The 27,949-nt window shown below is 36.0% G+C and overlaps 4 protein-coding genes across 5 annotated transcripts; all 4 read left to right on the plus strand.

Moving 5' to 3' along the window:
- The first annotated feature begins 7,423 nt into the window (after nucleotides 1-7,423).
- Nucleotides 7,424-13,240, plus strand: LOC107856728 (LEAF RUST 10 DISEASE-RESISTANCE LOCUS RECEPTOR-LIKE PROTEIN KINASE-like 1.2). Its single transcript, XM_016701708.2, has 4 exons — nucleotides 7,424-9,211; nucleotides 11,713-11,745; nucleotides 11,831-12,088; nucleotides 12,165-13,240. Exons 1-4 carry the CDS (start codon nucleotides 8,434-8,436, stop codon nucleotides 13,142-13,144), a joined length of 2,049 nt encoding a protein of 682 aa, XP_016557194.2. The 5' UTR covers nucleotides 7,424-8,433; the 3' UTR covers nucleotides 13,145-13,240.
- A 153-nt stretch (nucleotides 13,241-13,393) lies between these two features.
- Nucleotides 13,394-18,174, plus strand: LOC107856727 (LEAF RUST 10 DISEASE-RESISTANCE LOCUS RECEPTOR-LIKE PROTEIN KINASE-like 1.1). Its single transcript, XM_016701707.2, is given in 5 exon segments — nucleotides 13,394-15,766; nucleotides 15,852-15,896; nucleotides 16,163-16,249; nucleotides 16,252-16,392; nucleotides 16,935-18,174. Coding segments are annotated over 5 exon segments (2,181 nt in total). The 5' UTR covers nucleotides 13,394-14,844; the 3' UTR covers nucleotides 17,921-18,174.
- A 3,389-nt stretch (nucleotides 18,175-21,563) lies between these two features.
- LOC107856730 (LEAF RUST 10 DISEASE-RESISTANCE LOCUS RECEPTOR-LIKE PROTEIN KINASE-like 1.1) lies at nucleotides 21,564-24,327 on the plus strand. The gene is made up of 4 exons (XM_016701713.2): nucleotides 21,564-22,471; nucleotides 22,585-22,620; nucleotides 22,874-23,128; nucleotides 23,207-24,327. The coding sequence occupies exons 1-4, from the start codon at nucleotides 21,748-21,750 to the stop codon at nucleotides 24,172-24,174; spliced, it is 1,983 nt and encodes a 660-aa protein (XP_016557199.2). The 5' UTR covers nucleotides 21,564-21,747; the 3' UTR covers nucleotides 24,175-24,327.
- A 145-nt stretch (nucleotides 24,328-24,472) lies between these two features.
- Nucleotides 24,473-27,885, plus strand: LOC107856731 (LEAF RUST 10 DISEASE-RESISTANCE LOCUS RECEPTOR-LIKE PROTEIN KINASE-like 1.1). Of its 2 annotated transcripts, none has more exons than XM_047399318.1 (4): nucleotides 24,473-26,000; nucleotides 26,085-26,129; nucleotides 26,320-26,568; nucleotides 26,647-27,885. In XM_047399318.1, exons 1-4 carry the CDS (start codon nucleotides 25,286-25,288, stop codon nucleotides 27,612-27,614), a joined length of 1,977 nt encoding a protein of 658 aa, XP_047255274.1. In that variant the 5' UTR covers nucleotides 24,473-25,285; the 3' UTR covers nucleotides 27,615-27,885. The 2 variants fall into 2 exon arrangements, with proteins under 2 accessions (XP_047255274.1, XP_047255275.1); XM_047399319.1 differs by having other exon boundaries at nucleotides 26,332-26,568.
- The last annotated feature ends 64 nt before the right edge of the window (nucleotides 27,886-27,949 follow it).

Here is a 27,949-nt window from a genome sequence, read left to right on the forward strand (position 1 = left end):
AAGTATATATATGTTTTTACAAATGGGGTTTTCAATTGATACAAATAACATGTTTTGATATATGATTTTAAAAGAATTATTGAGATATCATGGGGTTGTTTGTTTGAATGTATTTAAATGGTTGAATTGTGAACATGTGACCTGAAATTTCAAAAGGGTGTGATGTACACGGGTTGTGAATTTTCTAAATTCCCCATGATAATATTTATACCCCATATTATACTAGTGTTAAACCATTGAGCGCATGAGTTTTGCAATTGATATGACATTAATCATAAATGATTGAACTTCTTGAATAATTGTATATTGAGAACCATGGTGTATGCGTTTTAATGGTGTGAAAGTCATACATATGTGCATGTGGTAAATGGTATGAGAAGTTGGAAAGTTGATGTGATATTGATGACTTGCAAGTCGGGTATGACGATACCCTGTAGAGTATGACATGTGATTGATTAAAATGAGTTTCATGCATTGATTTTGTGAGATAGGTGGTTACCCGAAGAAAGCACGAGTCAAATGACTCTATGCTGGAAACCGTGTTTGCCGACTCGGGAACTTGGTACCCTGCTGTGTGATCTTGTGTACCTAACATTATGTCATCCCAAATTGGGACTATAGTTAGGAGCCCTGCTTTGTGATCTTGTGCACTACCATACTTGATTGGGTCGAGACACCCTGCTATGTGATCTTGTGTGTCTTTCCCTCACTTATACTCTAATCTCGGCAGTAACCGAGATTTGACAGTTGGAGAAAATGTGAAATTGTAGGGTGTACCACCTACCTCAGATGTGTTGCATTGTTGTTGAAAAATCAGTATACTATGCCCATGTATTTTCGAAATCATTTTGTAATTATGTGTTTTATAACAGCTCTCGTTTAGTTTATATAAAAATCTCTCTTTTGTTTTGGATTACTCTGCGTACCATTACTTTGTATTGACCCCCTTCCCTCTCAGGTTCGGAGGCACAGTCTAGGGGTCCAGATAATCAGTAGATTCTTCAAACAGATTTGCAGGGTCAAGTGGTGAGCCTTCTATATTCCGGAAGGCCTGATGTTTGACAGTTTATTTATCATTTAATGGTTTTGGGTCTACTGGGGGCCTTGTCCCAGTTTTCAAACAGTTGTTTCTTTTAGTCATGTAGTAGAGATTTTGCAAACGGTTTTCAGATGTCGATAGATGTTGTGGGACATTATTTCCCATTATTGATTTCACTAGACTTGTGACCATGTTTCCGTAATATTGTGTATCTTCCGCATTTCTTTTTATCATATGAATTATATGCATGATTACCAGATAGATAGGGGTGTTTCGGACCTTCATGGTTCGGAATGCTCGTCACGGCCAGGGCCCCGGTTCGGGTCGTGATAGTTAACAAACATAAATATTACTAGATAATATTACATAGTGTTAATATTTGTTAATCAAGCCTCCAACACCCCAAAAAATACTCTTGATAGCAAAATTTAATAATTTTTGACATGATATCCTTCAAACCAAATAAAAATACTAATAAGAAATCTAAATAGTTGCATGTATTTGACTTACGGGTCGGCCCATGGGCTAGCCCAACCCACAGTGCTCAAGCCCATGGTCCATGGGCTTATACGGGCCGAGCTAAAAAGCCTTGTTCTTAAATGAGCTTCAAAAATTGAAACTCAACTCCATCAAATTGCAGGTCGGGTCAGGTTGGCCCAACGGGCCTGATCCATATTGACGGCTCTACCACATATTCTAAAGTGCATTTTGGGATCCAAAGCTTTTATGAAATAATTATCATATTCAAGTATGCTAATTATATATGGAAACTATTTTTCTATATAATGATCGACAATAAATATATTTTTCATTCATCAAGTGTATATCGAAAAATACATTTCAGAAACTGACTTATTTTCGAACGATGTTTTTTCTTAAATGTATAATCTACAAAAATAACGTTAGTTAACCGTAATTTTAGTTAACACCAACTTGATTGTCTTAGCCTTTTATGAGAAAAATCGATCCAAATCGAAACGTGAACCCCTTACGTACGAATAAACAACAAAAAGAGAGAGAATCAGATAATGGGCCAAAGTAGTAATTGGGCCTTCACTAATGTTGCTAAATTCAGCTCATTATGGGCTATAGCCCACCAAATTATCAACTATTGCTCTTAAGTACCTCCAAAAAGGAAGATGTTAAAAAAGAAAGGCAAACAATATAAGTTCCGACAGTTTGACGCTTAATTACAGAAAAATTTGATGTTTTCCACAATTACTGAAAATCTCAATTTCGAGTCTATCAAGTACATAATTAGCTCCTAATACATCCAACAAAAATATATTTTTTTCCTTTGTAAAGATACATAATTAGCTTTCGATACATTTTTTTTTCAATTTTGGGTCTGTCTAGATACATAATACATCCAACGAAGGTATATTATTTTTTTATAAGGATACATAATTAGCTTTCGATATATTTTTTTCAATTTTGGATCTATCAAGATACATAATTAACTCCCGATCCATTCAATGAAGATACATAATTAATTGAGATTTTTGTAATTACTTTGTAAGGGTGAAAATTTGTGTAAATATGATAAGTTAAGGTGTAGGTTTATTTAATTTTGTTTAAAAAATAATGAAATCTTAACATTTTTAGCCAATCGACTCAAAAAATTGTTTACTTGCATAGCCACAATTAGTGGCGGAGTTAAATAGTATCAAAGGGGTTTAGCCGAACTTTCTTCATCGAAAATTGTGCAAATTAGAGTAATAATTATTTCTTATGATTATACGTGAGCTGTTGAATTCCGTTGACATAAAGAAAAAATCAAGTATAATGATAGAGGAGGTTCGAAATTGCTTCACGTCATATATTCAAAAACTTTAAATTACAACCGTGATATTCTTGTATAAAATTTCCGATCTCGCCACTAACCACGATACTTGTAATCCTTGGTCGAAATATACTTAATGAATACACATATTAACCAGTAATTATATTAACGTAAATTTATATATATATATATATGTATATATATATATATATATTTAGATTAATGTGTTATAATAAAGATACATATAAACATTCGATACGAATAATTTTTTACCTAACACAAAAAAATCAAACTATTTGTGAGATGTATCTAGATGAAACTATGCATAATGGTTTCATATATTCCACTATATATCACCCAATAGTAAGACACAATAATTCCCCTAAATGGATATGAATTTTGACAATTTTTGAACCACTTATTTCAAAATTGGAAAAAATTGGAACTTTGACAATAGTATCCAATTGAGTGGCTATAAATGTAAGATCTAATTACATGTCTATCAAGATATAAAGGTGATGTTGCCAACCATTTAGTGTGCACCCAAGTGGCCAATATAAAGAAAAAAATAACATAAATATATACCTTAATTTATCATATTTATATAAATTTTCATCCTTGTAGAGTAATTACAAAAAATTCAATTAATTATTTATCTTCCTTGGATGTATTAGAGAGCTAATTATGTATCTCGACAGAATCAAAATCGAAAAAATGTATCGAAAGCTAATTATGTATCTTTAAAAAAAAAATATTTTCGTTGAATATATCATGTATCTCGACAAACTCAAATTCGAAAAAAATGTATCGAAAGCTAATTATGTATCTTTAAAAAAAAAATATTTTCGTTGAATATATCATGTATCTCGACAAACTCAAATTCGAAAAAAATGTATCGAAAGCTAATTATATATCTATACTTAGAAAAAAATATATCTTCGTTGGATGTATCGGGAGCTAATTATGTATCTCGACAGATCCAAAATCGAAAAAATTAATTATGTATCTTTTCAAGGAAAAAATGTATTTTCGTTGAATATATCATGTATCTCGACAGACGTGATTCGAAAAAAAATATATCGGGAGCTAATTATGTATCTCGACAGACCCAAAATTGAGATTTTCAGTAATTATGCAAAATATCGAAATTTTCTGTAATTAAGCTCCAAACAGTCGGAATTTATGTTATTTGCCCCAATATAAATGGATCCAAAATTTTAAGTTTTTGAGCTAAATCTTAGATTTTATCGAATTCTTAGTTTTAATCTTAGATTCGCCCCTGACATCTAATAAAATAGGCGTGATTTTTGAAATTAGAGTTTAAATTTCAGCAAAGACAAAAGAATTTAAATTGTATTTTTCATTAACCTTAATCTTGGTATGGAATTACCTGATATTTGTATCGATGGGCCAAAACAAGTGTATAATTGACAAGTTGATAGTATATTAATTCAACAAATGCATTAGTTTTGGATCTGTATCTGTTGGTGAAATAACACGTGTTTTATAACATAGTCGAGGTAAGTACAAGTTAGTCGGGATATTAAAATAAAATTCTGTTAGCTCGTATCAATAACTTCTGATTAAAGACAGAGAAATCTCATCATCTCAATCATACTTTGAATAATTATGGAAAAAGAGCCAGAAATATACTTAAACTTTAACGAAATTTGCTGTAACATGCCTCAACTTTGCGGGGGGTCCCATGATCCCCCAACTGTTTATTACCGTATTTTTGTGGCATATACTTGTCCACCTGAATCACTTTAAACTCTTACGCGCTCAGTGTGCATGTATTCACGCAGTGATCCGACTGGACAAATATATGCTACGGAAATATGGTGATAAATAATTAAGGAGGTCATAGAACTCCCGCAAAGTTAAAGCGTATTACAATAAATTTCGCCAAAGTTTAAATATAGTTGAAACTTTTTCCCCAATAATAATTGGTGGCTGCAATATTAGTTGAAATTCCTTCTTATCACAATTCATCCCCTTTTTCCTAATGTCTATTTTTTCAATTTTGCATCATTAACTATATAGTGCTTCGTTTTCTTGTCTTCAAACATTTGTAAAAGTCCATTATAAAACAAAAGAATCATGTGTGATTTTTTTCTTTTTCTTAATAATAAAAGTCAATTCCCAACTTTTTTTTTTTCGATTTCTCGTTCGGTGTTTGGTATTTGCATTGGAGCCCGATTAATTCGGATTCGCGACGGGTAGGGCCCCATTCGGGGGTAGCACTCCCAACAGAGTTTTCTCCATGCCCAAGGTCGAACCCTCCACCTCTGGTTAAGGGTAGAGCAGCCCCATCCGCCACACCACAACTCATATTGGTGTCAATTTCCAATATTTGTATTTTTATATCCACTTTCTTGGGTCTTGTCCTTTTTGGTTATGACGCTTTGGCTTAAAAAAGATATTATCTTTTAATTAAACTAATACTTACCTTAATTTCCTTTCATTTTGTATATTAGTACTATCTTAAGACATTCTTTTCATTGAATATGACTCAATTTAAAGTATGACTGGTGGAGATATATGCTAACTATGGATAGGAAGCAAGAAGTATTACGTCAAAGATTGCGAGAGGTTACAGATCTCTTATACTTCCATTGATCGACAGAGCGGAACAACTAGAAAAAGAAGTTAAGTTAGAAAGCCGTATGATAGGTGGTAACTATCTTGTACGGTTTGGGAGGTAATCGGCGTACTCTGAGCCGTGGGGGAATCTGTAGTTCCATCAAACATGCTGGGTATATGGCAATAAAAACTTTTAGCGGTAATAAATATGCACTTTAACAAAAAATGTTAAAGTTTTTAATGATATTTGTTAATTTCCATTGAATCCAATGTCGCTAGCGCTAACACATATTAATTAGCCATAAAATGTATTTTTTAAAAAAGTGACTTTAATTCGTCAGTACAATATTTATGAGGAATAAAATAATCACACAACTTGTATTCCAATTTTCTAAAGATGAATGAAGGAATATCTTTCTAAAAAGTATTTCCAAATGAGACAAAAAAAAAAAGGGATATATTCTATATTGTTTTATGAACTTAAAAGATGTAATAATGTAATATGTTACATGAAATATCATAGGAATATTAATGTATTGGCTTCAATATTTTTATAAAAGGATTAAAAGGTCAACCAAAAGGAAGAAAAAGTCAAAAGTCTAAATGTAACAAAAAAAAATCAACTTAGTAAAATATAATTCAAACCTTAATCATCCCACTAATGTTGCTTAATGAGAATCTAATATCTTTGTTTAAGAGATTATTTTATTTTCAAGTAACATAATGGAATGAATAATTCTCTTTCCTTTTTTTTTCCAGAGATTTCAGATTTGAATACTGACAGTAAAGATGGACCATCTTGAGTGATGTAAATCTAAATTAATCGAATTATCAAGTTTTAGTTTGATACCATCTACATAAAGAGAGAGAAAAATTTTAATTTTGTAGAGATATTAATTTTTTATGACTCTTATGTTTTTGGTTCATTCATATCTTTATCGTTAACAAATCATCTCTTACCTATATAGTTAACATATATTCCAACATAGCTTCCTAAATAGTCAAAGTCAAAAAGAAGTTTAATAGAACAATTCATGGTCAAATTAAGTTCGTGGCCATAAATTTTAAAGTTGAAATTTGAGAATTTGAATTTTTTAAAGTTGTGTTTTATTATTATTATTATTTACATTTTACCGGTGAAAGTGAAATACCTCCCATGTAGGGGTGTGCATCAGTCGGTTCGGTTCGATTTTATGTATTATCGGTTATCAGTTTTTAAATATGTTAAACTAATAATCAAATCAATAAGATATTTTTTATTGATTTTCGATTTATCAATTTTTAATCCTCAATAGTTCTATTTTCGGTTTAATCGATAAGGAAATATGCATAAAATAGAAATAGTAGAAACTAACAAGAAAAGAAACGAAATCTTAGTTGCAGCAAAAATCCTACATGATGTGTTTTATTTTACAAGAATCTTCAAGCTTGAATAGGTTTTCGGGAAATTGTATAGGTTTATAGAAATGAAAGAGAAATATATATATATTGAGTTATCAGTTTACTCAATAATCCAATAAGAAAAAAATAGAATCGAACCAATAACTCAGTAATTTTTTTTTATAAAACCAGTTAAAAATCGTTAATCCAATAATCTAATAACAATAAATCAATAATATTTTTATCGATTTAATTTATTGATATTTTTATACACCCCTATTCCAATGAGTCTATTTTTGGGAACTAGAAAAATACTTAAACTCACATTTTTAGAATCCAATCAAATTTCACAATCAAATATATAAATTTCAAATTTTAAAATTTGATTGAAAATTTATGATCAAACACTAGCTAAAAATCCATTCTTTCTGTGCAAATTACTGCAGACATATGAGCAAGAAACATGTTGCCCTCTATTATTAGTAGTATATCCTATGTGAATATGACTAATGTTTCTTAAAGCAGACTTTTTTATTGCAATTTATTAGTCAAACAGTTCATTGGTCAATAAATGCAACTTGTTTATGTTCAATAGTATAATCTTGAATATTCAACCTTTGTGAAATATGAGGTAGATACATGTTGGTGAACCCAACGGTGTGACCTAGTGGTTCAGTGAAGTCCACTGAACATCATACAGTCGGGTTCAACTCTCAGCTAAATTTCATCTGTTCTAATCTTGATGAACAGAGTTACGTATTATCTGTTGCTGGTGAGAGGTAATAGGTATCATGCGAAATTAGTCGATGGGCATGCAAGATAGCTCGGATACCATAGTTATTTTAAAAAAACAATAGATACATAGCCGTGCACCAAACGGTGGCGCCTAGTGGTTCAATGAAGTGCGTTGAACACTATGAAGTCAGGTTCAATTCCCAACCAAATTTCATTTGTTCTAATTTCGATGGACAAAGTTATCTAATACGCGTTGCCAGTAGGAGGTGACCTGTATCCTGCGTGTTAGAGTTTGTGATCCGAATTTTATTGATTCGGTACTGAAAAATTCATGGTGCGATCCATATTTGTGATTTTTTGTGGGGTCTGTGGTGGTATAAGTGCGATTTAGTGGGTCATTTTTTGGATGGTTTATATACGTCATTGAGACTTTCGTCTCCTCATCGTACTCTTCTCCATTATAGTGAATTTCCTCCTCCTCTGCCCGTGATTTTTCCTGTCAAGGGTTTTCATGTAAAATCTGTGTGTTCTTATTTTCTTTGATTTTCTGGTACTTCTTATTCCCGTTCGTTTCATAACATTGTAAAATTAGTTGACGTGCATGCAAGCTAGTTCGGGTAAAATTAGTTGACGTGCATGCAAGCTAGTTCGGGTATCATAGTTACTATTAAATAAAAAAAGTAGATACAATAGTCAACCCTTCTGTCAGAACCAGTTGCAGATAACATGTATACCAAATAAATCCAAGAAATCCCTCTTTCCCTTTAGTATATTTTTCATTATTATCTGAATATGAATACCTTATTTTGCCAAACAAAAAGGTAAAAAGGAAAAAATCCAAGAAACCCAAGTGTATGTTTTTGATTATCTACTTGTCTGGTTTGTCTATTTTTCAGTTGTTTCAAGATTACAGATGAACCAAGAAAGAAGGTATTTCTTGATAACATCATTAAACCTTTGTATTTTGTGCATCATTCTGCAACTAGATAAATGTTGTTATGCTGTTGATCCACAGTTTGTAGCATGTAATAAATCAGTAAATTGTAGATATGGTCCAAGAATAAGCTTTCCATTTTATGTTAAAGATGTTCAAGAATCTTATTGTGGGTACCCTGGATTTGGGCTGAATTGTAGTGAACAAGGTTATCCTGTTGTACATATTGCTGGAAATGAGTATATAGTTGAAGATATTTCATATCAAGATCATACTTTTCAGCTTAAAAATTCAGTCTTTAATAGTAGTATAATGAATGGTTGTGTTTCTGAGATCAAGAATGTATCACTCGATAATCGCCCGTATAGATTTGTGAATGAATCAAGAATTTACTTGTTGTCCAACTGTAATGGCTCGATAGCGGGGGAGCTATTGAAGTATAGGATTGGTTTTGGTTGTGGTGAAGAAAATGGGAATGATGATTGGGGTCTTGCAATGTTTGATGAGGATGAAAGCTTTGAGTCTGCATTGCAAGTGTGTAAAAATCATGTAATGGTACCGGTAGAAATGCGCGGTAACGAGGAAAACGGTCAAGACTATCTGTTCCTTTTGAGAAGGGGGTTTAGATTGAGCTGGACAGCTAGTAATTGCAGTGAGTGTGCAGAAAGTGGAGGACGTTGCGGATTTGATGTGCGAAATTATAAGTTCAAATGCTTCTGCACTGACAGGCCTCATTCGTCGAGTTGCAAACCTTCCAGTAAGTCCCTATGACCCTATCTAGCAGTTAATTTTCCGGTATATCTATGCAGCGCCTTATGCTATGATTAGACACCGTGCTTTAGATTCTTTTTGTGTGATCACAAAGAGCATAAAAGAGTATTGCTTGATGATCTAAGAATCACGATACAGATGAATAATCATTTAGATTAGGTTAGCTGTCTGTTGTCGATGATTAATAATGTGTTTGATTTCAAAGTTTGTGTTGCAATGTATAGATACTAATAACTTCTTTGATGAATGATGTCTTGTTCTGATTAGTTTATGCATTTTGGGGTTTGATCTTCTGTCATATTAATCTTTTGGTTACACCAGTAGTATTTTGTTAAGTATATGAGGATGCCAATCGAAGACTTCGTTAATTCTATTCTCAATCTAATAGGCCACTGGTAACTGGTAAAGCCTCTGCCCAGGAGGTCACGGGGTCAAGCCTTGGAAACAACCTCTGGCAGAAATGCAAGGTAAGGCTGCATACAATACACCTTTGTGGTAGGGCCCTTCCCCGGACCCTGCGTATAGCGGGAGCTTTAGTGCACCGGGCTGTGCTTTTTTAGTTTAATAATCCACTGCCCACCTAATCTCCTTTTCACTAACCAATTCGAGTTTACATTTGGAGGACAAAGATTATAGACTCAAGGTCCGTTGAAGGAATACCGTGTTCATCTCATAGTTGAGCTTTATCTTTGATATTCATGTGCAAGACACGATCTTTAACGGTATGTATGAAGGACTAGGTTAATAGTTTGAGATGGTTAATTGAAGTAGGCTAACGTGAACTCAGGAAGCGGGTCGTTAACAAAGCAAAGTTGTAATTGATATGTATAAATTGGCTACCTTCACGAGGTAGGGGTAAGGTATGAGTACAGCCGTACACGCCACCACCCTCAGCAGACCTCACGTGTGGGATTGAACTGGCTATTATGTATATGTTACGTATTATTTATCTTAGATAAGAATCCATGTTTATGTGGTTACCCCGATTTTGTGGTTATTTACACCACTTTACTAAACTTCCAGCAGTCACTACATTAACAAAAGTATCTCCTATATAAGAAACAATCATTTCGGTTAGTGAATACTGACATAGTGAATCCTTCATGCGTCGCTCCTCGAAAGTTTTTTGCTTTTGATCAATCTCCCATCACATGTGGTTCAACTATATTATAGTAAATCTTTAATTGTTTCAATAACTACATTCCCCCAAAATTCGCCAAAAAATGTGAATCATCCCTATGCTGTTTTAGCCAATGGGGAAAACCAAGTCGATCGTAGTGCATGCCTTGAGAGTCATATGTTGCTGCACCAGTTGAAATTGGAAAAAGAAGAGCAATAAAAAATACCAATCGATAGACTATGTAAGGTTGTTGGAAAATAAATTAATACTACAATGGTCCGGAGGTCAGTGGTTATGAAAGAAGCAGCAACCATTGTAGCACTGAAAATGGTGAACCTGTCTGTTATCGCTCTGATCGGTCTCACCAGAATCATTGCTGTGTTGGTATCTGCTACCACCAGCTGCAACTTTAAGATACTCAACATAAGATAATGATTATTTGCAGAGTTACAAAAGCTAACAATGACCAAGGAGGCTTTCATGTGCATCACAAACATCCAAATCTCGTCTTATATATTTACTATAAACTAAGTACTCTAATGTAGACAAGATTATCTTTTCCATTCTTTTACTACCAGCTTGCACTGACTGAAGTTTGGTGATAGTGAGATTGTAGGCGACTCTTCACTAATTCAATTGCGTTGATTCATGATCAAAGAGCGATAACTTGTCTAAGATTGGCCTATGAATTTTTATCATGTAGGGATTTTCCGAACAACTTAGTTACCGACAACCCTTGGACATTTCTTTTTTCCTCTTTTTATTATTGGTAGTAGTATTTTGTAATTGCATAGTCTCCTATTCTTCTGTGTGTGGCTCTATTTGTTGCTTTATTTGCTTCACGTTGTGTTCTTATTCCTGATTTTCTATTATGTTTTCCATCCCTTTGTTTACTGTTCTCTACTTTGAGCCAGGGGTCTATAGGAAACAGCCTCTCTACTTCCTCGGAGGTAGCGGTATGGACTGCGTACATCTTACCCTCCCCAGACCCCACTCTTGTGGGAATACACTGGGTATGTTGTTGTTGTTGTTGTATTTGCTTCACGTCGTGCTATCTGGTTATTTTTTTCTTGCAATCCTGCTTCAATTACATTCCTTTTGAGCCGAGGGTCTATTGAAAACAACCTCTTTACCCCACAAAGGTAGTGGTAAGGTCTGCGTACATCCTACCCTCCCCAGACCCAACTTGTGGATTACACTGTGTACGTTGTCGTTGTTGAATAGCACATCCAGAAGCATTTACCTACTGGTCCAAAACCAATTATTTCATAAATGCATGTTGCTGTATATCCATTCCTATCCACTGGAACATTTTATAAGTTCTATTTTCTTCCTCCGCGATTTGTCTGACGTTTCTTCATTTTCAGGGAAAAAGAAATTGGGGTTGATTCTTGGTTCAGGTAAATCAGTACTATATTATATCCCTGAATGTGACATTTCAACATAGTTCCACATCATGTTAACGTCGTTTTTGTCTTTTTTCAGTTTTAGGTGGAGCTGTGTTAATAATCCTCGTGGTCGTGGTCGCTGTCATTGTTTGTCGTTACAAGAAAGAACAAAAAAGTTGTTTATACTTCCGCTCAAGAAAAAAATCTTCTGATCCTTCCTTTACACATGACTTTGATGGAGGTAGTAATTACCATGGAGTCTCGGTCTTCTCCTATGCTGAACTCGAAGAAGCTACTAGTAACTTTGATTCCTCTAAAGAACTAGGAGATGGAGGTTTTGGTGCTGTTTATTATGGTAAGAATGTCGAAAGCAAAATAGATGTTCGAATGAAACGATTAAATAACTAAATTTGTACTACGTTCCTTACTAGGTAAACTTAGGGATGGGAGAGAAGTTGCAGTGAAGCGACTATACGAGCACAACTGCAAGAGAATGGAACAGTTTAAAAATGAAATTGAAATTCTCACTCGTCTAAGGCATCGAAATCTTGTTACCCTTTATGGTTTCACATCAAAGCACAGCCGTGAACTCCTCCTTGTTTATGAATACATTTCCAATGGAACAGTGGCGGATCACTTGAACGGGGATAGAGCAAAGGACGGATTCCTTCCATGGCCTATCCGGATGAATATTGCTGTCGAAACTGCTAGTGCATTGGCTTATCTCCATGCTTCTGACATAATACATCGTGATGTGAAGACTAGCAATATACTCCTCGACAGCAATTGTTGTGTCAAAGTTGCAGATTTTGGGCTTTCGAGACTTTTTCCGAATGATGCTACTCATGTCTCAACTGCTCCTCAAGGGACAGCTGGATATGTTGATCCAGAGTATCATGAATGTTACCAGCTCACTGAAAAAAGTGATGTTTATAGTTTCGGTGTTGTCCTCATTGAACTTATCTCATCAATGCCTGCTGTTGATATTACTAGGCGTAGACATGAGATCAATTTGGCCAACTTAGCAATAAACAGGATTCAAAGATGCGCGTTCGATGAGCTGATTGATCCATCCCTGGGATTTAAGTCGGATGCTCAAGTTATGAGAATGACTACTTCAGTAGCAGAGCTAGCATTTCAATGCTTGCAGCTTGAGACGGACTTGAGACCGACAATGGATGAAGTACTAGAAACGCTTAAACATATTCAAAGCAACAATACGGATCACATCAAAGATGAGAAGACGAAGGACTCAATTATCGATAAAACAGATTGTAATGGTGAAAAAGCCCCTACTTCTCCTACATCAGATAAAACAGTTTTGTTAAAGAAAATGCAATTGCCACCTTCACCTATTTCTGTAACGGAGAAGTGGGTTAGTAGTTGTGGCAGTAGTAATATTAGCGGGTGAAATTCTTACACTCTTGACCTTAGCGTCAATGTACATGTTAAGATATATGTACTCATTCATCTGTAAAGGAATACGTCGCTGAGGCCTTCCTTTTTATCTTTATTAGTTTCCACTTTTGTTCTTTGTTCGCCATTTTCTGAACACTTGAGTGTAACTATTGAATATGGACATGCTTTCTGCACTAACGAGCATGTATATTTTTCACGGTATCCTGGATTTGAAGTTACTTAAAGGAGTATCAGCCACTTTACGGGGACATTTGACAGCTAGTGCGTGCACTTCTTATGACTAAATAATGCTGTGTGCACAAAATTTCCTTTACAGAACACACTGATGGAGGTTTCGGAACAGGTTACCACGGTAAGAAGCATATGGACTTAAGCTTTATATTTGGCAGATTTCTAGAAGGTAACAGTACTTTGATTAACTCTCTCTATATAGAGCAGCTAACAATGCACATTCTTAGGTGAACCGAGCAATGGAAGAGACGTACCAATGAAATGCTGCGATGGGAAAAAAGTGCATCTCACACAGTGGCAAAGTTGGCTTTTCCACGCCTGCAACTAGAGGACAACATGAGGCCTTCTATGGATGACGTTCTACCGATGTTGAAATTCAAATGAGTGGCGATGAAACTGAGGGTAGTAGTAAAGGTTCCTCAGCGTCTTTCTCAGGAATGCTATGCAGTTGATGAAATCTGAATTTCTACCTTCACCAAATTCCGCGAATGATAGATGGTTTAGTGGCTCTACCACAACCAACATTATAAATCTCCAGCTTCTCGAGTTCTTCCTCATGACATCTTGATGTTCTGCAAATTTGTATATTTTATGCTCCGTTTCTTCTCTGACTGTGTGTCAACTACGTTGCCTAACCTATCAGGATGTACACTGTAAATCAATCTGCCTTCCATCAACCAATCTGTGAGATGCTTTTTGAATTGTTACATTACGGAAGCTTCACAATATGCTAGCTTTGATCATTTAGCTTATGACAAAGCTCTTCAACTGGTATCTGATCCGGAGACTGGATTTTTTTTGATTGAGAACACCATCACAGATTAGTTGATTGCAGAAATTTTCTGATCATTCAACCATTGGAAGTAAGTGAATAAAGTCACTTATCATTCTTTTGTATCAGAAAAGTCACTTACCTTATCGTTTCACTCAAAAGGTCATTTTTCTTTCTTTTGTATCAAAAAAGTCACTTATCTTTTACTATTTCACTCGAACGGTCTGTCAAGCCTGTATGTGATATATCCGGACTTTGTTCACCTATTTCCAAATCGAAAATGACTAAACAAGGGCAGCCCGGTGCACTAAAGCTTTCGCTATGCACAAGGTCCGGGAAGGGCCCCACCACAAGGGTGTATCCTACGCTGCCTTACCTTGCATTTCTGCCAGAGGCTGTTTCCAAGGCTTGAACCGTGACCTCCTGGTCACATGACAATAACTTTACCAGTTACTCCAAGGCAACCCTTCAAATCGAAAATGACTCATAACCAAAATACTTTAATGTTCTTACCAACTTCCCTTCCTCTCATGGAAATATTATGTGATCTAAACTACTTGCTTTCTTCTTAGGAAAGAAGGTACATACATGCTTGTTAAGACGATGCATGAGATTTGTTTAAAACAAAAAAAAAAGTGCAGAAATATCTTAACAGTCAATGAGTCAAGTCTTTACATAGTAATTAGTCAATGAGTGGAAAAGTCTTCCAAGTTGGCCCTCATTTGGATCTTTTTCTTTTACTCAAAGTCTTTGCAACAAATTCCAAGTCCACATATAGAAAATTAAACCAGATAACATGGTTGATATTGCAGAAAGAAACCTTAACACTTAACACCACTCTTTTCCATTTTTCTTGCTTTGTGAGACCATATAGAGTACATAACATGTCTTCTACTTTCTTGTTTCTGTGTTGTTTAGTGATGTTTAGCTTGCATCAAGTACTAGGTAACTCCATAACCAACTGCACCGATGAATTCGACTGTGGAAGCCTTGGAGTTATGAAGTTTCCTTTCACAAATTCCAGCAATCCTGAGTGTGGATTATGTAAGTTTGATTGTCATGCTAAACCATATCCAAAGATCGAACTTGGTGGACACAAATATGATGCTCTATTGAAGAAGGGTGATTTTTTCTTACTCTCAGATCCTATGCTTAAAGAGTATTTAGATAACAAAAGTTGCAAGTCTTTCAACAAAAAATTCTCATTTCCAAATTCCTCTTTGATGACTTTCCAAATTGTTCCTAACTTAACCTTGTACAGATGCAAACATAGTCAAGACAACACCATCCAGAAAACAATTGATTACTTTTTCCAAGGTTTCAATAGTTACAAAAGGTGTGAAGATTTTAATGTTTACTATCACCATCCCAAAAACTCATTAGGAAATACTAGTGCTAAGATAAGTGGCAAACTTCCAAAGCACTGTTCACTTTTACAATTGCCAATTGTATTACCTACACCATCAAAACCACATGCAAGTCTTGGCTTGTTTGAACTGTTGACATCTGATATTTTACTAGACTGGGAGTTGTCCAAAGATTGTCATCTGTGTCTTGACAAAGGAGGGAAATGTCAGATCATCGACGAACACGAGTTTCATTGTTCCAAAGGTATATGTTGTTGAGATATAACTCTTGTTCTGATTGTTTTCTATTGAGGTAAACCTTAAAGGATTAATTTTTTTCCTTACTGTAGGGCAAAATGGACAAAGTAAGTTGAGAATGATTATCCTGGCCTCAGGTACTGTTTGTATTAACAATATATGTTGTCAATAACCACATTTTTATAGTAGTACGCTTTCGAAGGGTGGGCTTGGAGCAACGGTAAATTTGTCTCCGTGTGACCTATAGGTCAGGGGTTTTGATCAGTGGAATCAATCACTGTCGGCTTCTGACATGACACCCTTGGGGTGCGGCCCTTCCCCGGCAAAGCAGCCAAGGCTGCCCTTTTTTAGTATTACACTTATAAAAGATCAGATTTTGATTACAATATCTTGTGTTTTCTAGTGATAAGCGGAGTTGGTTTGATCCTACTATCTTCCGTTGTCATCTTCTCTATCTGGCGTCGCAAGAGAGGGAAGAATGATTCTAAACAAGTTCTCAGGATCTTGTCGTAGAGAGCAAATATTTTGGATTTCAGGTTCCGGTTTTCACCTATGCTGAACTTCAGGAAGCCACCAACAATTTTGATCCCTCTAATGAACTAGGAGATGGAGGTTTTGGAACTGTATATTCCGGTAAGTTTATCTTTGAACCTTAGAATTATGTTAAAAGACAGCATTTTCGAAAAAGTGAAAAGTAGTTAGCTGTCATGCTCATGGCGAAACCAAGAGTTTCGCTGAGGGTCGACACTTTTGGCCTCGACTGGCGGCCATATAAGTCCAACTTTGAGTATGAAAATACACCTCAACTCGTCTCCACTGCGTCAGTTAAACACTCTTAACTTAAAAATGATCATCTAGACACCTCCGATATTTATATGCCACATCAGCGTTAGGTGTCCGTGAGACACAATGGGGACGAGTTGGAATATTTAGTTGACACCAAGCTGATGTGTCAAGATATGCACTCTTTTGCTGGCTGAGTCCAAGTTGGAGTGTCTGTTTACGTATTATGCTTTTAATATATAGTATAAAATGTAATTTTTGACCTTTATACTTGGTACAATTTTCGATATACTCAGTTAATTTTGACGAAGGGTGTTCAACTGATCACTTTTTACTATTCACTATTCGTTGGAAAACTCGGTATCTCATTGTTCTTGCACATTCTGAATTAGGAAAACTATATGATGGAAGAGAAGTTGCAGTAAAATGCCTCTATGAGCACAACTGCAAGAGAATGCAGCAGTTCATAAACGAAATCGAGATTCTTACTCGTTTGAGGCACCAAAATCTTGTGTCCCTTTATGGCTGCACATCAAGACGCAGCCGTGAACTTCTCCTTGTTTACGAATACATCCCCAATGGAACAGTTGCTGATCATCTACACGGCGAAAGAGCAGCAGAGGGATCACTCACGTGGCCCATTCGCATGAACATTGCAGTTGAAACCGCCAGTGCATTGGCTTACCTCCATGCTTCTGATGTGATACATCGCGATGTCAAGACTAACAACATCCTTCTCGACAATAACTTTCGTGTCAAAGTAGCAGATTTTGGGCTCTCGAGACTTTTCCCTAACGATGTTACTCACATATCAACAGCACCTCAAGGGACGCTTGGATACGTTGATCCTGAGTATCACGAATGCTATCAGCTTACTGACAAAAGCGACGTTTATAGCTTTGGAGTTGTCCTTATTGAGCTCGTATCATCAATGCCAGCTGTTGACATGAATAGGCACAAGCACGAGATCAATTTGGCTAACTTGGCGATAAACAGGATACAAAGATGTGCATTCGATGAACTGATTGATCCATCAGTCGAGTTTGCACCAGATATACTCATTAATAAGAGAATGACTATCTCTGTCGCAAAGCTAGCTTTTCGATGCTTGCAACCCGATAGGGATATCAGACCAACAATGGATGAAGTATTGAACATTTTAAAAAACATCCAAGGTGGAAAGTTTCATCAAGATGAGAAGACATTTGATACTAGTGCTAGTTTCAATTTATTCAAGAACAAGAGTGTTAATATCCCTCCATTTTCGCCCGAATCAGATAAGGCTGCACTGTTACAGAAAGTTAGGTTCCTAAGTTCACCAGAAACTAATAGTGAGATATGGATTAGTGGCTCAACCACAACAAGCACTAGTGAGTGACTAGTCACCTATGTCGCCCGGCCGCTCAAAAAAAGTTGCCGCACTCATGTCAGATCCTTAAGAAAATGCATACACCTAACGATATTTTTGAAGAGTTCGAGCACCATAAGTGAATATCTTAGGAAATGTATAGAATGATGTTTTTTCAGACTTCAAACTCTACTAACACTTTGGCTAGGCATTTGATGAGCTTAAGTGAATGTACATGTATATAATATATTATGTTCTTGATGTTATGCTTCTTTTTTGCTTTTGAACTGTCAATTTTCATGAAATTACCTCCTAAGCTATCTTGCTCGGACCCTCCAAAAATGCTGCACTGAAACCGCGCCAGATCCCTAAAAATTGCATAGCTTTTGAGGATCCAACACACCCGATGATATTTTTGAAGAGTCCGAGCACCATAGGTCCCAAAGAGCGTTGCGCATGACATTCCGACATGGGACAATCATGACAAAGATGAGCGTCGTGCTAAAAACTATGTTGAATAAAATGGACGTTAAAGCTAACTCAACCTCAAAAACTAACTCTCGAGATGAGAACTACACAAGATCATAAGGCAATAATCGATTCCGCCAATCAATATGTGACACTTAGCACAATCCATTTGTGTTTTAGCAGTTCATAAGTTCTGTGGACAGAACTAATGTCACAAGTTCCATTTAGTAGCATTCAAGTCACTAGGAACTTGAAAGTGAGATGACATTTTGATGTACATTATCCTTCTACAAGAATCCATCAAAATATTTTCGTTCCAATTTACATGACATAATTTTACTCAAAACGGAATTTAAGAAAGAGAAAAAATACTTTTGAAACTTGCGATCTTAAATATACCATAACATTTTTCTGGACTCTGGTTATAAGATTTTAAAACTTGTGATCTTAAACATGTCAGAATATTTATTTATCTATAAAAACTACTCCTATGTTAAGAGGTAAGGAGAGGTTTAAAGTTTAATCATTTTCAAATATAAAACTAATTCATCCTCTTTGAAAAGGACTAATAAGGAAATAATGTCACATAAAACTGAACTAGGAGTAAAAAATTATCTCTTATTCTACAGTTTCTGTAGAAAAATACAATATAGCGAAGCCACATACAATGAAGGATAATCAGTTGAACGTCTTTCATAAAAAAATTATACTGTTTATATAACAAAAATATACTCAATATGTAAATTACGATTACTTTTTATACATATATTAAGTCTTAAATACCCTCAAAGAAATTCGTGGCTTCATCACTAAAAAAAATCATTGCGAAATTGTACCACAACATATAATTTCCAAACAAAAACATAGAATGAATCAAATGGAAACCTCAGATTCAAAGATAAAATAGACAGGATTTTGTTCACATGAGTAAAAACAATTATAATTACTATATACTGTCTTTTCAAAGACCATGTCAGTGATAAGATGAGTGGCAAATTAGTCCAATGACTTAGTCAATATGGTCCCTTTTTTTAATGTCTATTTCTTCATGACTTTGGTTACAAGTCTAGCTGAGAGTGTTGGAAAATTTTGGAAGATAAATCATTTTCTTTGAATATAAATTGGGGTGAAGCTAAAATTTTACTATGAAGATTCAGAATATAAAGAAGTAAATATATATGTAGTTGTTCCAACTAAGCAACGCGTTGTTTATATGTTCATATTAGTAGTTGTAGTATTGCTATTGTAGTTTCTTGTCCTTTGATTTTCATTACTGTCTCGATGTTACTTACACCTGATTATTGTATTATTTTGTTTCAGTTTCTGTTATGTTACTATCAGTTGTTTTTGTTATTATCTGTTATTTCTTGTACTTTTCTTACTTTTCTGAACCGAGGGTCTATCAAAAACAACCTCTACCTCTTCTTAGGAATAATGATCGTGTACACTCTACCAGACTACACTGGGTATTGTTGTTATACAAGAGGGTGAAAATGGAGATTTTGTTAAAAATGGGGGAGTAAAGTCATGAAATTAAAAATTATAAATAAAAAGACAAAAACACGTAAAAAAGTATTGAGAGGTGATTAGACAACACACATCACATAGTTTTAGCTTACCGAGGGAATGCACAGTGGCGGAACAAAAATTTTCCTTAAGAAGTATCGAAATATAAAGAAGTAAATTCACAAAGAAATCAAGGTGTCAATATGTTATATATATATATATACATGAAAAAAAAATATTTATGGGCCTTGTAGCTTCTTGTCCTTCGATTTCTGTTATTGTCCGTTGTTCCTTATACCTCGATAATCACATTGTTTTGTTATTATAAGGTCTGTGTACACTTCACTCTCCTCAAACCTCACTTTTGTAGGACTACACTGAGTATTATGTTATTGTTATCATAGATAAGCATCCAGTACCTCCTCGAACGATGACCAAAGTTGCTGCAACACACTCCAACTTCACAGGGTCCTATTACCCTCCTGAACTCAATTTTGGCGTATTTTTGTCACCCTTTTGTGCTGACGTGACACCTTTATTACATAAAAATTGGGCCCACTTCAAAGGTGCTACTTCAGCTAAAAAAGTGCCACGTCAGCAAAAAAAGTTGACAAAAATACGCTAAAATTAAGTTCAGGGGTAATAGGACCCCTGTGAGGTTAGAGTGTGTCGTAGCAAATTTGGTCATAATTCAAGCGTACTAGATGCTTTACTCTTGTTATTATATAGTCCTGAGATGTCCCACCTTATCCCGCGTACCAAACGAACCCACAATGTCTTGGATTATGGGGTGAGTGTTCTATAAGCTAGGAATGACTATTAAAGATTGATTATTTTTTCAAATTTTTGGAAGAAGATGGCTTTGGAACATAGCAAATATTTCTAGCTTGACTCTGTGTATACTTTGCCAATCTTTAAGGCACTTTCTTAGTAATTTCTAGTGAGAAAATGACCAAATGGAAAGTTGTATTTCTTATGCAGTGTTCTATTCCATTTTCATATACTATCTTTACTTGTCTTTTAGGATGTGAGTTGTGACTAAGTTGCTTGGTCTCTTCAAAAATGTTGCCGCATACATGTCGGATCCTCCAAAATAGACTACTTTTGAAGGATTCAACACACAACCGATGACATTTTTGATGAGCTCGAGCAACATAGGAAATGAGTATAGCTTCTACTTCTATAGTTTTAGGTCACCCATTTTTGGAGACTTTTGTATGAAAAGAGATAAGTATCCAATAACTCTCCGAACTATGGCCAAAATTGCTACGACACACTCCAACTTTATAGGGATCCTATTACCTCTGAACTCAATTTTAGCGTATTTTTGTGCTAACATGGCACCTTTATTACATAAAATGGGGTCCACGTCAAAGGTGCCACATCAGCTGAAAAGGTTGACAAAAAGATGCTAAAATTTAGTTCGGGGGCAATAGGACATCCGTTAAGTTGGAGTGTGTCGTAGCAAATTTGATCATAGTGTAGGGGGTTACTAGATACTTTACTCGTATGAAAACGATGAGAAGTTGTTAGTAGGCAAAAAATACGAGGTGGTTTCTTGTCATTTGTAGAGTTACCTGATTCCTGTTGCTAATGGTCCTATGAAATTAGCGGAGGTGACCCGGACACAATGATTATAAAAAACAAAGAAGTTTTTGTTAGTATGTAGAGTCAACAAGTCAAGTCTTTCTGCTAGTGTCAATGTGAAAGTTTCATTATTTTTCTTTGCTTTGCCTTTCTTTTTCCCCTTCTTATACGTTTGGTTCCACGTAGTGTTTCTTTTTGACAAGTTTCACCAATAAACTAAAGACTAGTAGTAATACAGCTAGATAAAGTTGCTGTATAATTCAGTAACCTTTAGCTTGTTTTCCTCTTCTTGCAATATGGATTTTGCTTATCCTTTTGTTTGGTTTCTTTTATCTCTTCTTCTTATATTAGTTCAGGCAAAGGGTAGAAATGATTCAATATGTCCAAAGTCATTTTCATGTGGAAATCTTACTGACCTGAGCTTTCCTTTCTGTCTTAACACACAACCTGACTGTGGAATAATGCCCATGTCTGGTTGTGATACTAAAAACTATCCAGCAATCCAACTGCTTCCTGGAGGAGATGAGTACTGCGCGTTTGCCAAGCCGTATAATTATACGATTGGGATCGTGGATCCGAAACTTGTTGACATGTTGAAGATAGACAAGTGCCAGATTTTCGACCAAAGTTTCTCCCTTCCTGACTCTCCTTCCATTTCCTTCAAAATCTTGAATATTCAAAACTTCTTCAAATGCAACATTACGACTAGTAACACCCCGAACATTGCTCAGAAGAACAACCGCTTTGCTGGTTATAAAATGTACGATGACTGTAAAGGCTTTAGCATATACTACAAGCATCAGCTATATGTGGATGAACACATTCTAGCATGCGATCTTCCTGCCAACTGTTCACTTATCAGATTGCCCTATTACCCAGGAGTATACGAAGATAATTTGGTCAACATGTTAGGTCCTGAATTTCTAGTAGAATGGAAACTGTCTGATGACTGTAACAAATGTCTCTATGATGGAGGTCAATGCCAGACTGATAGAACAAAGAAATTTCATTGTTACAAAGGTAGACATCTCAAAATAATCTACATGTTCAAGGTTAAATGCATATTTCTTAGGTTCCTTTCTTGTTTCATATCACATCTGATAATTTTCCCTCTTCTTTTTTCGATGCAAAAGCGACTAGAAGCAATATGGGACTGACTCTTGAAGCAGGTAGTTAAATATCCATTAACCTCATGTTTCTTTCCTATTTTAGAATTCCCAAGTCATATCATTTCATTTTTTCTTCTTCGCTGTGGTAAAAGCTTAAACCATTTCCCTAACGATAAATGATGATAGGAGAGACAAGTATCATAGTTTATATAAATGTATGGATATTGGACTTGAGAAAAAAATTCCTCGTCAAGTTGTTCTCGTTAAATTCTTTTTCTTTTCCGAATATCTTGACTACTGACTTCTCTTCCAGCTTTTGGTGGCGTAGGATTGGTGATGATAACTTGTTCAGTTTTCTACATTACTTGGTGTTACAAGAAGAGGAGATATAGTCCATCTCGCTTCCTCTCAACAAAGAGATTCTCAAATATATTTAAACATGACGTCGAGGGAGGCAACATATATTTTGGTGTCCCGGTCTTCTCTTATTCAGAACTTGAAGAAGCCACGAATGATTTCAGTTCATCTAGAGTACTTGGAGATGGAGGTTTTGGAACTGTTTACTATGGTGAGTAACTTCCTAATCCAACTGAGCTATTCTTCAACTATTTCTTCATGTGCCTAATTCTTGTCGTTGAATGACTAGGAAAACTTAAGGATGGAAGAGAGGTTGCTGTAAAGCGCCTTTACGAGCACAACTGCAAAAGAATGCAGCAGTTTGTAAATGAAATTGCGATCCTTACTAGGCTAAGGCACAACAATCTTGTCACCCTCTATGGCTGCACTTCATGGCGAAGCCGTGAACTACTCCTCGTTTATGAATGCATTCCTAATGGAACTCTTGCTGATCACCTCCATGGCGACAAAGATAAGGACAGATCACTTGCCTGGCCAATCCGCATGAACATTGCCATAGAAACTGCTGGTGCATTGGCTTACCTGCATGCTTCTGACATAATACACTGTGATGTCAAGACTAACAACATACTCCTTGATCACAACTTCAGTGTTAAAGTTGCAGATTTTGGGATTTCAAGGCTCTTCCCAAATGATATCTCTCATATTTCGACTGCACCTCGGGGGACCCCTGGCTATATCGATCCAAAGTATCACGAATGCTACCAGCTGACCAGTAAAAGTGACGTCTATAGCTTCGGGGTGGTCCTTGTCGAGCTCATTTCATCAATGCCAGCTGTGGATATGAATAGGCATATCCAAGAGATTAATTTGGCTAACTTCGCAATAAACAAGATCATAAATTGTGCATTTCACGAGTTGATCGATCCATCTCTGGGGTTCGATTCAGATACCAAGATTTGGGAAATGACTACTTCAGTGGCGGAGCTGGCTTTTCTATGCTTGCAGACAGATAGGGATACGAGGCCTTCTATGGTTCAAGTTTTGGATACTCTAAAGGAGATTCAGACTAATAAATTTCACAATGAGAAGAACGCGACGTCTAACCTCAACGGCAATGAAGCTAAGATAGTCACAACACCTCCTTTCCCTGAAACCAAAGATAAGTTATTGCTGACACAAGTCAAATCACTACCTTCACCAAATTCTGTCACTGATAAATGGATTATTTGCTCTAGTACCACGAGTACAAAGTAGTCAAAAGTTCTATATCCTCTTGCTTTGTTATTGATGTAGATATTTAGAGACTTAAAATGTACTACCGTGAAAGTTTCTTGAGCTATGTATCTACGAGTGGAAGTGATTCAATTTTTGATTTCATTATATAAGACGCGAACAACTCTGTGTTCACTTTTGACTCTGTGATATTTAATATCTGCTCATTCTGAATTGAGAAAGAACTTGCCTCACACTCTAGGAAGAAAAAGCCTTGCACCTGTTATATACACCGGCAGGTCTTGTAAAGCACTGGCTCCGTCCAGTGACCCTTCTTAATTGTCTTTCGGGGTCAAAACGTGGTGTAACAGAAAATGGAAAGGAGTACGTCGCAGAAAAAAATGAGAAGGTTAGTGTGTTAGGGGTTAGAAGTGCTTAAACTTACAAGATGAGGTACTACTGGAGAACTATTGAGGGGCCGGCGTTAGGAACCTATGCAAGTCCACGTGTCAATTTGAATATTTTTGTCATAATGACCATAGATAGACTCATAGTGTCTTGAACTCGGGGGTGAGTCTTCCATAAGCTTGGGGACGGCTTGAAAATTTGGAGAAGATGGCTTGAAAATAGCAATTATTTCTTGCTTACCCGGTGTATACTCCGCCAATCTTGAAAATACTTTCTTGGTAATTTTTAATGAGAAAGTGAGCAAATGGAACATTGTATCTTTGCGTGGATTTTAAGGTGTAGCTTGAACCATTTCCTTTTTTGTTTTCACCTTTCGATCTATCTGCATACCATTTAAGTTTCAGTCAACTGAAATGAATATAGCTTCTATTCTACAGTTCAAGTCATCCATTTCCAAAGACTTTGGCCTTGAAAATAATGAGAAGTTTCTGTTTGTTTGCAGACTTAAAGAAGTCAAGTCTTTCCACTAGTGTCAATGGCTATCTCTTCATCTTTATTTTCATCAATAAGTCTGACTCTTCTTACATGTTTGGTTCCACATAGTGCTTTACTTTGACAAATTCACCGGTGGGAAAAACTTGTAACAGTTATGCAGCTTGATCTGATAAGATAGTTCTGGTTAGCTAGCTAGAATTACAATTCACAAATCTTCTAGTCTTTCTTCTTCTTGTGGTAGATATTCGATATGGTTTTGGCTTCTTCTTTGATTTGCTTTGTTCTGTCACTTCTAATCTTAGTTCTGGCAAACGGCAAAAATGATTCAACTTGTCCAAAGTCCTTCTCATGTGGGAATTATACTAACTTGTGCTTTCCTCTTTCCGCGCAATCTGATTGCGGACTAATGACCATGTCTGGTTGTGATGCTAAACCGAATCCAAGAATCCAACTAGTTCCTGGAGGAGATTGGTACTATGCCACGGCAAATCTGAATAGATCTACAGTTTGGCTCTCGGACCCAAAGCTTCATACCATGTTGAGGCAACAAAATTGCCAAGTTTTTAGCAAAAATTTCTCCCTTCCAGACACTCTTTCTATTACTTTCAATATGCTTACGCTTCATGACTTCTTCAAATGTAATATCACACAGAAGAAAACTGATCATTTTGCTGGTTATAAAATGTACAATGATTGTAAAGGCTTTAGCATTTACTACACGCTTTATGGAGACGATGGTGAATACGTGCAACCAGGCAATCTTCCTGCCAACTGTTCACTTATCAGATTGCCAATTGACTCGGCATTATATGATGATGATGTGTTCAAAATATTAAGTCATGTTTTTCTGGTAGAGTGGGAACTGTCTAACGACTGCGATATATGTCACCAAGGTGGAGGTAAATGCCAGACTGATAAAACCAACAAATTTCATTGTACATATCCAAAAACTCCACACGCTCAAGGTATAGCGCGCATATTTCTTATCCTTTCTTGTTTTGACATCACTTATCGGTAATATGTCCTTATATTTTTCCTCTATCTTTTAGATGCAAAAGCGACTAGAAGCAAGTTGGGACCGACTCTGGGAGCAGGTAGTTAAATATACATAAACTGCAGGGTCCTTTCCTATTTTAGAATTTCCGCGCATATCATTTAAATTTTCTTCTATGTTGTGGTAAAATCTCAAAACGTACAGATAATAAACAATAATGGGAGAGACAAGTGCTGTAGGCTATTTGTTCTATCTTTTCCAAAGAGCTGGATTACTGACTTCTCTTTCAGTTTTTGGTGTAGGATTGGTGATGATAACTTTAGTCGTCTTCTTTATATGGTGTTACAAGGAGAGGAAATTTAGTCCATCCCATTTCTTCTCAACAAAGAAATTCTCGGACATTTTTAAACATGACGTTGAGGGAGGCAGTATATACTTTGGTGTCCCAGTCTTCTCTTACTCAGAACTTGAAGAAGCCACGAATGATTTCAATTCCTCTAGAGTACTCGGAGATGGAGGTTTTGGAACTGTTTACTATGGTGAGAGACTTCCTAATCAAACTGAGCTATTCTTCAACTATTTCTTCATGCACCTAATTCTTGTCCATCGATGACTAGGTAAACTTAAGGATGGAAGAGAGGTCGCTGTAAAGCGCCTTTATGAACACAACTGCAAACGAATGCAGCAGTTTGTAAATGAAATTGAGATTCTTACTAGGATAAGGCACAACAATCTTGTCACCCTCTATGGCTGCACCTCAAGGCGAAGCCGTGAACTACTCCTCGTTTATGAATACATTCCCAATGGAACTCTCGCTGATCACCTCCATGGCGATAGAGCGAAGCAAGGATCACTCGCCTGGTCAATCCGCATGAACATTGCCATAGAAACTGCTGGTGCATTGGCTTACCTGCATGCTTCTGACGTAATACACTGTGATATCAAGACTAGCAACATACTCCTTGATCACAGCTTTAGTGTTAAAGTTGCAGATTTTGGGCTTTCAAGGCTCTTCCCAAATGACGTCTCTCATATTTCGACTGCACCCCGGGGAACCCCTGGCTATATTGATCCAAAGTATCACGAGTGTTACCAGCTGACTAGTAAAAGTGATGTATATAGCTTCGGTGTGGTACTTGTTGAGCTCATTTCATCAATGCCAGCTGTGGATATGAATAGGCATAGCCAAGAGATCAATTTGGCTAACTTTGCAATAAAAAAGATCGTAAAATGTGCATTTCACGAGTTGATCGATCCAGCCCTGGGGTTCGATTCAGATACCAAGATTTGGGAAATGACTACTTCAGTGGCAGAGCTGGCTTTTCTGTGCTTGCAGACAGACAGGGACATAAGGCCTACTATGGCTGAAGTTTTGGATACTCTAAAAGAGATTCAGACTAGTGAATTTGTCAATGATAAGAGAACTGAGTCTAATCTCAATATCGATGAAGCCAACGTAGTAGCAACTCCTCCTTTCCCTGAATCAGAAGATATGTTATCATTGAAGCAAGTTAAATCACTACTTTCTCCAAATTCGGTGACTGATAAATGGATTACTTGCTCCGATGGAAGTAGTACAATGTAGTTAAAAGTTCTATACCCCCTTTTTAATGTAGTTAATGTACTACTGTGAGAAGTTTCTTGAGCTACGTTCTATGATTGGACGTCACTCAAATTTTAGTTTCATTATGTAAGAGTTTAAGTTATATACATTGGAAGTGTAAATAATTTTACTCTATTTTTGTAATGCTGCAGTATCAGCATAATTTTACTCTATTTTTGTAATGCTGCAGTATCAGCTTAAGTACTGCTGGACAGTCTATTTTCTCTAATAAAATTTACTTTTACTGATCAAAGAAAGACTTTCTCTAGTTGTTGTAGCAGGTTTTTGCTACTGTATTTTTTAGCTTATCATACATA

Source organism: Capsicum annuum, chromosome 11, assembly GCF_002878395.1.
Source record: "Capsicum annuum cultivar UCD-10X-F1 chromosome 11, UCD10Xv1.1, whole genome shotgun sequence".
Lineage (NCBI taxonomy): Eukaryota > Viridiplantae > Streptophyta > Magnoliopsida > Solanales > Solanaceae > Capsicum > Capsicum annuum.

What these genes read in the sequence shown, in the direction of transcription:
- LOC107856728 (XM_016701708.2), top strand. Translation starts at nt 8,434, where the DNA reads ATGAACCAAGAAAGAAGGTATTTCTTGATAACATCATTAAACCTTTGT. An exon ending in GGGGTTGATTCTTGGTTCAG is followed by an intron (nt 11,746 to 11,830) that starts GTAAATCAGTAC and finishes GTCTTTTTTCAG; the next exon opens with TTTTAGGTGGAGCTGTGTTA. An exon ending in TTTTGGTGCTGTTTATTATG is followed by an intron (nt 12,089 to 12,164) that starts GTAAGAATGTCG and finishes GTTCCTTACTAG; the next exon opens with GTAAACTTAGGGATGGGAGA.
- LOC107856730 (XM_016701713.2), top strand. Translation starts at nt 21,748, where the DNA reads ATGGATTTTGCTTATCCTTTTGTTTGGTTTCTTTTATCTCTTCTTCTT. An exon ending in GAAATTTCATTGTTACAAAG is followed by an intron (nt 22,472 to 22,584) that starts GTAGACATCTCA and finishes TCGATGCAAAAG; the next exon opens with CGACTAGAAGCAATATGGGA. An exon ending in GGGACTGACTCTTGAAGCAG is followed by an intron (nt 22,621 to 22,873) that starts GTAGTTAAATAT and finishes CTTCTCTTCCAG; the next exon opens with CTTTTGGTGGCGTAGGATTG.
- LOC107856731 (XM_047399318.1), top strand. Translation starts at nt 25,286, where the DNA reads ATGGTTTTGGCTTCTTCTTTGATTTGCTTTGTTCTGTCACTTCTAATC. An exon ending in AAAAACTCCACACGCTCAAG is followed by an intron (nt 26,001 to 26,084) that starts GTATAGCGCGCA and finishes TCTATCTTTTAG; the next exon opens with ATGCAAAAGCGACTAGAAGC. An exon ending in GGGACCGACTCTGGGAGCAG is followed by an intron (nt 26,130 to 26,319) that starts GTAGTTAAATAT and finishes CTTCTCTTTCAG; the next exon opens with TTTTTGGTGTAGGATTGGTG.